General features: G+C 39.5%; 1 protein-coding gene across 1 annotated transcript; it reads left to right on the forward strand.

The window, feature by feature from the left end:
- The first annotated feature begins 238 nt into the window (after positions 1–238).
- LOC109905669 (protein NipSnap homolog 2-like) lies at positions 239–8,970 on the forward strand. The gene is made up of 10 exons (XM_020503187.2): positions 239–564; positions 2,496–2,635; positions 2,869–2,914; positions 4,000–4,094; positions 5,153–5,223; positions 5,507–5,647; positions 5,956–5,987; positions 6,993–7,087; positions 7,272–7,355; positions 7,459–8,970. Exons 1-10 carry the CDS (start codon positions 443–445, stop codon positions 7,521–7,523), a joined length of 891 nt encoding a protein of 296 aa, XP_020358776.1. The 5' UTR covers positions 239–442; the 3' UTR covers positions 7,524–8,970.
- Positions 8,971–9,996: the final 1,026 nt, after the last annotated feature.

The following is a 9,996-nucleotide window of genomic DNA, read 5'->3' on the forward strand; positions in this document are numbered from 1 at the left end:
TAGAACAGGCATGTCATCAAAGATGTTCGATTGCATGAATAAAGTCTTCAATTTATCCCCAATCATAGAAAAGAAGGTAGAAATATTCAGTCAAGCAAAAAAAAAGAAGTGAAGTCTACAAAGAAGAGGAACACACACATGCTCCATTTCATGGTTCTATGGAAAAACTAACAAAACTAGTACCGAGGACAAGTGGTCCTCCACTGTTCACACCATTAATTTGTTGGTGTTTTACTACCGCCTGGTGGCTACATTATAGACTCACAGACTCCACTTTGTGTTTGCATGGAGGACAGGGGTGTATTCATTTTGGAAACCGTTTATCGTTTAATAGCCAAACGGAAGCAAACAGAGTAAAACGAGAGTTTCTTTTGAACAAATTCGGGTACGTCCCTCTCCGTTTGCTTCCGTTTAAGAAACGTTTTGCAACCGAATCGGCGTAATGAATACGCTCCAGTGTTATCAATGGAAAATGGCGACCCGAGTCCTTCAGAGATTTGGCAATGGCCTGAATCAGGCTAAAAACACGGCCCAGTCGACAGGACAGATCTTCGTTTTAAGCAGGTGTGACTATTATTACTTTGCACGTTTAAAGCGTTGGGGTTCTGACTTTTGTTTCATTGACGATTTTTGAGAATAGAGGTTCCTCTGACTCGTCTATGCTGCAAGTGTGCAGGAGTGAACCTGAAAAAGTGACTGTTAGCAAGCTAGCATAAATAGCTAGCCAGTCAACTATTGGCATGTAGTCGATTTTATAAACTACAAATTAGTGCAACTTCTAATTTGAGCTATTCTAAAATGGTTAAACTGTTGAAGTTAATACACAGCATATCCAGTTGCTAGTGTACTTGTCTGTCTAATAGGGAATTATTATTACACTTGCTCAAGGTCATTATTATAAAGCTAGGGCTACTGTTGTGGATAAACACTACATGACCAAAGGTTTGTGGACACCTGCTCGAACATCTCGTTCCATTAATATGGAGTTTGTCCCCCCTTTACTGCTATAACAGCCTCTACTCTTCTGGGGAGTTTTTTCACTAGATGTTGGAAAATTGCTGTGGGGACTTCCATTCAGCCACAAGAGCATTAGTGAGGTTGAGCACTAATGTTGGGTGATTAGTCCTGGCTTACAGTCGGCGTTCCAATTCATCCCAAAAGTGTTCGATGGAGTTGAGGTCAGGGCTCTGTGCAGGCCAGTCAAGTTCTTCCACACCGATCTCGACAAACCATTTCTGTATGAACCTCGCTTTGTGCACTGGGACATTGTCATGCTGAAACAGGAAAGAGCCTTCCCCAAATTGTTGCCACAAAGTTGGAAGTATAGAATTGTCTAGAATGTTGTTGTAAGCTGTAGCGTTAAGATTTCCCTAAAGCGGAACTAAGGGGTCTAACCCGAACCATGAAAAGAAAAAAAAAATGCCCTCTACCAAACCTTACAGTTGGCACTATGCATTGGGGCAGGTAGCGTTCTCCTGGCATCCGCCAAACCCAGATTAGTCCGTCGGACTGCCAGATGGTGAAGTGTGATTCATCACTCCAGAGAACGCGTTTCCACTGCTCCAGAGTCCAATGGCGGCGAGCTTTACACGCTTTGCATTGCGCATGGTGATCTTAGGCTTGTGTGTGGCTGCTCGGCCATGGAAACCCATTTCATGAAGCTCCTGACGTACAGTTCTTGTGCTGACGTTGCTTCCAGAGTCAGTTTAGAACTTGGTAGTGAGTGTTGCAACGAGGGCAGACGATTTATACTCGCTTCAGCACTCAACTGTCCTGTTCTGAGCTTGTGTGGCCTAACACTTCTCGTTGTTGCTCCTAGATGTTTTCACTTCACAATAACAGCACTTACAGTTGACCGGGGCAGCTCTAGCAGGGAAGAAATTTGATGAACTGACTCTGATGGTGCCACGTTGAAAGTTACTGAGCTCTTCAGTAAGGCCATTCTACTGCTAATGTTTGTCTTTGGAGATTGCATGGATGTGTGCTCGATTTGATACACCTGTTAGCAACGGGTGTGGCTGAAATAGCCGAATCCACTCATTTGAAAGGGTGTCCGCATTCTTTTGTATATGTAGTGTAGCTTACTGTATTTTACATGACATTAGTATGTTACTACATCGACATTTCTTTACCTTATAACGTCAACATTAGCCAATGATATATAATTTGTATTTTAATACTTGTGCAGCAGGGGTGTTCTGTGGCTAGCTGTAACTGTCACTGCTTATTGTTTACTTCGGAAACAGCCAGGTACATGCAAGAACTGGTACTGCATGTAGGAGACCAGTGTGCATTTTCTCAAACATTGTGTGAGCTTAGGCAACAACATCATACAGTGCATGTGTTACTGTTATTATTCTGCATGGGCAGATCTGACTTCAGCTCACTACTCAGCAGTGAAATCCTTTGCTGCAGGAATAGATGAGTCACTAACTTCATAAGATGTCTCCGTTCACATATGTATTAACACTACCATCTGTATTTTTTTTCTCCAGGGGCTTGTCGGCATCAAACCATAGGAATCGTGAAGATAGCTGGTTCAAGTCACTATTTGTGCGTAAAGTTGATCCCAGAAAGGATGCCCACTCCCACTTGCTTACCAAGAATGAGGAAAGCAACCTCTACAAAATCCAGTGTAAGTTGTGCTTTACTGTAACTTGTTTACTTCAATTCCAAATTACTTTTTATATTTTAGAATTGAGTGCAGTGTAATAACTATAGTGTAAGAAGTAAGTATAATGTAGAAATGAGTAATTACAATACTTGTTTCACTGTAGTTACGGACCTTGACTGTAATGTAAAGTTAGACCAATTTAACCCCTTCCAACACAGAGGGCACTATGTCTAATAGAGCTTGTTCTGTTACAGTCCATAATGTGAAACCAGAGTGCCTGGATGCCTACAACCAGCTTTGGTAAGTAGTATGGACCTTGTTCAGTCTAGTCCTTTATACCTAAAGCCCCTCAAATGGGGCGGAAGGGTAGCCTAGTGGTTAGAGTGTTGGACTAGTAACCGGAAGGTTGCAAGTTCAAACCCCCGAGCTGACAAGGTACACATCTGTCATTCTGCCCCTGAACAGGCAGTTAACCCACTGTTCCTAGGCCGTCATTGAAAATAAGAATTTGTACTTAACTGACTTGCCTAGTTAAATAAAGGTAAAAAACATTTGTTTTAAATAGTAGCCGTACTGAGGGTAGTACCGTCCCAAATGATTGTTTCATTTGGTTGTTGAGTATGTGTGATATAAAGTAAAAAGTAGTAGTGGTGATATTATGGCTGGTGTCACCAGTGGGTTGTGCATGTGAAAACATGTGTTTTTGGAACATTTCACATGTGATCACATTAACTTCACATAAGATCATGTGAAATTCATGTGTTTTTTGCATAAGGGCAGAGTTTAGACAAAATGTTTTATTCCTGTGATGCAATTGATATACTGGCATGACAATACTGTGTAGAATAATTTATCTATGCTCATACTTAAGATGACTCATAATACCTTTTACTTATCATAGAATCTGCACAACTGGTTTAGACACAACACACAGCCAAAATGCCTATTTTAAACATTTGGGATGGGGATTGTTATAGAACATTTATATTTAGCTTGGAAGTATATGTTGAAGTCCTAAGAGAAATCTGACAAGAAAGCTGCAGTGGTGTCAGTGCTAACGTCAAATAATTGCATCCAGGCATCAACAATAACAGTTAATCTGTTATAGTTATAATAATGGTCATATTATATTTCGTACAAGTATTATTATAAGGGGAAGGCGAAAGGTGGTACCTAGTCAGTTGCAGAACTGAACACATTCAACCAAAATGTGTCTTCCGCATTTAACCCAACCCCTATGAATCAGATTCAAGGGCAGAACGGCAGGTTTTTCCAGCTTGTCGGCTCGGGGATTCGAACCAGCAACCTTTTGGTTACTGGCCAAACGCTCTTAACTGCTAGGCTCCCTACTAGAATATGTGTTTGTTATTGCTTTCCCTTGACAGTGAGGAGACCCTGCCATCTATCCATAATGATAAGTACTATCCCTGTGAGCTGGTGGGTACCTGGAACACCTGGTATGGAGAGCAGGACCAGGCTGGTAAGAATGCTGGCAGCAGAGCACACACTCCTCTACTAGTTGAAATGCACATTCACTTTGAATTGACACACCTGCGGGGATAGGAAAACTTAGTTTAGGAGATATGGGCTTCATTGAACCAGTTTTGCTAATTTTCCTCGTGAGATGATGATTCAATTAAGTTGGTGTTACACCTACCTGGCAATAATAACAAAAGCCTGCAAACATTAGTGCTGAGCAATTAACCTAAATGTTGGTTATTTTTTGTTTTTTAAACAACTAATTGACCGACGTTGGTTCAATTATTAGAATTCCATTTCGTTAGGTTTTTAGAGATCATTCAGATCCAGCCCAAACTGTGCAATGTAGTAGGGAGTTGTAGTTTCCAACAGGCCAATATTGTACATGGTTTAGTACATAAAATATGGTAGTTAACTACAATGACCATAATCCATTGTGCATATACTTGGCTGGTCTCTGTTCCTTTTACGCCTGCTACAGAAGAGAGAATGTGTGATCATGAGGGGATATAGAGAGCAGCTGTTGCTTCGCGAGGTATCTCCCTAAAAATACATGAACTACGTGATTAATAGTTGGTATTCAGCAGTCATAAAAGTATGCCTTGTTTACTTTGAAGAATGACAAAATAGGGATTTTGGCAGACCGCATAGGCAGCAGCGCTATAGAGATGAGATGTTTACTTGGAATGAAATAAAGTCATCATATGTTATATACACAACAACTGAAATAATTTATTCAAGTAAAGTCATGTCAATAAATGTTTATTAAGGGATAAGCATTAATGGACAGTCACTACTACCATCATGGGACTTTTATGAATTGTTTATCCTGTGTTACAGCAATTAATCGAAACCAAGATCGAAAACCGTGATTTGTGTTGCCTAACCCTAGCCTACCCATGTCATGTTCACACATGTTGCCAATAGTTCCCTGGCTGTTAGTTTTGCATTACTGCATTACTGAAATAATGCCCTTACACTTCAGAAGGATTATGGATATATCTCTGAATATGCGTATTATTGCTTTGCAAATAATGGCTGGTGTGTGTGTTTTTCCAGTCCATATGTGGCGGTATAGAGGAGGTTACCCAGCTCTGACCGAGGTCATGAGCAAACTCAGGCAGAACAAGGTAACCAAAATGTTCCATGACTGTCATTTCCTCCCCGGCAGCATCTAGAAGCCTTTGAATATAGTAGTCTTGAATATAGCTTCATATGCTAGTGTTGTCTGAGCTCGCCTGTCACATTAACTCATATACCTGGTGGCCAAGCTTTCTCCCGAAGATCTACTGGGTGTGCTGGCTTTTGCTCCAGCCCTACTATAACCCCTGGCTTATAATCTACAGCTAATGAACCCTTCCCTAGATAGACAGTGAGGGATCAGATGTGCTTATTGATGTGAGGTTGACACAGGAGTTCATGAAGTACCGGGAGGAGAGAGGAAAGATGCTGTTGTCTCGTAGGAACCAACTGCTCCTGGAGTTCAGCTTCTGGAATGAGCCCATCCCCAGGAAGGGACCCAACATCTACGAGCTCAGGTCCTACCAGCTCCGAGTGAGTACTGAGTGACTGAACCTCATTAACCATAGCACTACCAGGGGTTTAGTTTAGGATGGTGCTACATTGCTGAATAAATATGAATCACTACCAGATGATACAAAGGGTGGGCAATTGTTGACATGGACATTGGAGAGTTTGTGTAGGTTCTATGGAAACATTATGCTCAAAAATGTAGGTCTATATTGCAATCCATGTGAAAGGGCCATTATGATTCATTTTTAATCTTGGAGGAAATTGTCACACATTTATATTCCTGTGAAATAAAATAAAAATCATTTTTTTCTCATTTTTTCTTTTTTCAGCCTGGCACCATGATTGAGTGGGGTAATTACTGGTAAGGCAACCTGATTACATTTGAATTTCTCATCTTTACTTACAGCATATAGTTTCTTTTTCACTTGAAACTTCCTTCCCCATTTTCTCATTAGTACGAGCTATTCCACTGAGAGACGCTATTTTGATACTCTGTTGTTAGATCCCAGAGTGCACAGGGAGATTCTACTGCTGTCCTTGCTATTTTCAGATTAAATTTAGTTGTTTACTTTCAACAGGAGCCTATGAGCCTGGATGATTCCATTCTCTCAGGTTTATGTTGAAAACATTTTTGTTCCTTTATGACAAATATTCAATATTTCAATATTAATTCATTGTTCTGAATTCTTCAAACTTGTCTGCCAAATAGGTTTAATTTGTGATTTGTGCATACTCTCTGATTATTTGGTTCAGTAATTGATCAGAATTACTCATTCTAATTGGGGGGAAAAAGTCATGCCACATTGTTAAAACAACATGAAATGCTGACAAGGGGGATTAAGTCAGTATGATTTGGCTAATCAAAATAACTGTACATGATTGTAATTTATATGATTGTATATACGATGACTAATGGGACTGGTTAAGAGCCAATAATGACATTTCTCCAACCCCACACCATACAACTAGCTGTCTCGATGCATGAGTACATCCAATCCAACTAATCCACTGCACTGTGCAGCTACTGTCTGTATAGCCAACCAGTTCTGCCAAACTGGAATGATAGTTTTAAAGCAAGTTCAATCAAACAGTATGAATAATAACATTTGTTGGTCAAATTATCATCAGTGGTTGAGACACCACATGGACAGTAGTCCATTATAATTGTATATGGCAGCTGTGCTTGACTCTTTGACAGGACATCATGACAAATAATATGTTCTTAATTGAATAATTGTATAAATAAAAGTTAAATGGATATAACAAATAATCTGCATGGGGTGGCCTCCAGCCAATGTGAAGAAGATGAAGCATTGGTTGTGGGAAAGTGTTGTGACTGTTTTGATTGGCCTGTTGTTTTCCCAAGGGCCAGAGCTATTGGCTACCGCCAGCACAACAGTGAGGCAGTGGGAGGGTTCTTCTCCCAAATCGGAAACCTCTACATGGTGCACCACCTCTGGGGTGAGGCCAGGCAGATGAGCTCTATCGCTCTTCTCTCCTTTCCTCCAGTCTCATTCATTCACACAGATCTAACATTCATGTAGCGTCTCATACTAGGTTTTTAGGCTTATAGACAAGGCTGTTATTCTTTTTCTAAAAGAAGACTAACATTCATTTTATAATAGTGTTTCATTGTTGATTTCAGCTTACAAAGACCTTGAGGCCAGAGAAGCCACAAGGAATGCAGCTTGGCAACATGAGGGTTGGGATGAGGTTGTGTATTATACAGGTGAGCAAAATCAGTTGTTATGAAGTGTACTTTCACATAGCGTGCACATTTTTTAAAGATTAAATACTTTGAACTCTCCTCTGATCTTGTATCTCTGTTGCAGTTCCTCTCATTCAGCACATGGACTCTAGAATCATGATCCCAATGAAGGCTTCCCCACTGCAGTAACCTATGAGAGAACACAGAAGGCCGAACGCCAAGCCTCGCCGGTTTTTAAATGTAACAAAAAGTCAAAAATCTCACTGCCGTGGTCTCAACCTCTTCATTATTGTTGCCAACTAACTACCCTCTGATTTGATTAGACTTTTACTTGACCCATTTCTGACTTTGTACCAGCAAGCAATATTTGGTACTTTAAAAACATCACTGAGACACAGGAGGTTAAAGTATCATCGTATCCCATATTGAGTCTGTGGGCTAAAACACTCTTTCCATAATTGGAAGATCTGTAAGGCAATGGCACAAGAGCTCACAACTGCTTTTTTGTTTTTGGGAGACGGGATGGGAAAAATCAGAATATTGAAACCTCCTGATAGTGGTTGGGTGGAGAACTGATGTCCAACATACTGGGTCATATTAACACTTGTCACATTGCCACAGCTGATCTAGTCTATTTTTACAACCAAAGTGCTGTTTTGAAAGAGAGCTAGCCTAGCAGTGTGTTCTGTTTGCAGTGAATAAGAATTAAGCTTTGGGCAACTATGGCATGACTTGACAAAAAATCACGATAGATGCACAATGTGTGATTTTTGTGGTTATTTCGTTTATTTAATGTAAATATTGAATAAATATATAAATCATATTGTTAAATTGCTAAATCAAGCTTTTGGGTGAAATCTGATTTTAAAATGTTACTGACAAACAGAGCGCTAGAAAGACTGGTAAAATGGTATGTGAATTGTTACTGTATTTTGTCAGCGGAGAGAATATCTACTAAATAGTCAAATATTGAAACTTAATTGAAGTGAAGGCATTGAGCGTGAACATTATTTATTGGAATCATTTGTGTATTAGTATTGTACTGTTAGACATTTACTGCACTGTTGGAGCTAGAAACACAAGCATTTCGCTGCACCTGCTTTAACATCTGCTGATCTCTGTACGTGACAAACTTTGATTTATTTGAGAACTGGTATGAATACAGAGCTAAAGCCATGCCTATTTTAACCATAAATATCCTCTCAGAATTTTTAAAGTAAATGTATTGATTGCAATTGTGGGCATTCTCTCCCCATTTCTTTCCCATCATCTGCATTAAGCTTGTGTTTTTGTTGTACTGGTTTAGTGAACATGGCTTGTATTATCTGCATGTCCAGTTTTTCCAGACATGTTTTATCAGATTTAACGTGTTTCCGGTTGGGCATAATGAATAGCCTATCCCGTAAACATTTGATCTAATACTGTCATGGAACATTTATGTGCCCAGGTACAACTACCAATGTACTGAAATGAAAATCTGTAATTGTGGAGTCATACTGCTACTCATTGTGAATTTAAAGAGGTTTCAGTGTTGGTAGTAGCATGCCTCAACCTAGTTTTATTCCCTGATTTACAGGGTATTTATGGCAAAGGTGGCAAGAATGTCAGCACATAAATAAAGTTATTCAAAGAGAAACTGTGGTAATGCTGCTCTTTGTTGCCAGATTATGTGCTAACCAGTACAGTGTGTGTGAGTTACAGTGAGCTCCAAAAGTATTGGGATAGTGACACAGTTTGATTGTTTTGGCTCTGTACTTCCGCACTTTGGATTTGAAATTATATATATAAGATTAAAGTGCAGACTAATTTGAGGGTATTTTCATCCATATCGAGTGAAGCATATAGAAATTACAGCACTTTTTCTATAATGTCCCTCCCCATTATAGGGGACCAAAAGTATTTGGACAAAATCACTTAAGTGTATTAAAGTAGACAAAAGTTTAGTACTTGGTCCCATATTCCTAGCATTCAATGATTACATAAAGCGTGTGACTCTACAAACTCGTTTTGCTGTTTGCTTTGGTTGTGTTACAGATTATTTTGTGCCCAATAGAATTGAATGGTAAATACTGTATTGTGTCATTTTGGAGTCACTTTTATTGTAAATAAGAATAGAATGTGTCTAAACACTACTACATTAGTGTGGATGTTAACATGAATACAGATAATCCTGATGAAATTATACCCCCCCCCCCCCTTATTATAAAAAAAACAAAAACATATTTAACCTTTTTAACTAGGTAAGTCAGTTAAGAATAAATTATAATTTACAATGACGGCCTAGGAACAGTGGGTTAACTGCCTTGTTCAGAACTACAGATTTTTACCTTGTCAGCTCGGGGATTCGATCAACCAAACTTTCGGTTACTGGCCCAACGCTCTAACCACTAGGCTACCTGCCGCCCCGATTGTAATGGTGAGAGGTTAGCATACCATACCTTTTTGACCCAAGACCCTATTTTGATATCTGAAGGTTCTTGTGACTCCACCCATGTGAAAAAAAGTATGTAATTAACAGCCAATGTTTACATTTTTATTTGGGGCTATGGCAGTCAATTGAAGAACATTCTAACTGTATTTATGATTGTCTTCAACTCACCATCACATATTTTTAATGTGGGGTAGTCAATTGCATATTAGTCTGACATGTCTCTTATCTCAC

The sequence above is a fragment of the Oncorhynchus kisutch genome, linkage group LG15, assembly GCF_002021735.2.
Source record: "Oncorhynchus kisutch isolate 150728-3 linkage group LG15, Okis_V2, whole genome shotgun sequence".
Classification (NCBI taxonomy): domain Eukaryota; kingdom Metazoa; phylum Chordata; class Actinopteri; order Salmoniformes; family Salmonidae; genus Oncorhynchus; species Oncorhynchus kisutch.

Coding starts and splice junctions, on each gene's coding strand:
- LOC109905669 (XM_020503187.2), top strand. CDS start 443: ATGAATACGCTCCAGTGTTATCAATGGAAAATGGCGACCCGAGTCCTT. Junction 5,224..5,506: donor GCAAACTCAGGCAGAACAAG/GTAACCAAAATG, acceptor AGGTTGACACAG/GAGTTCATGAAGTACCGGGA. Junction 5,648..5,955: donor TCAGGTCCTACCAGCTCCGA/GTGAGTACTGAG, acceptor TTCTTTTTTCAG/CCTGGCACCATGATTGAGTG.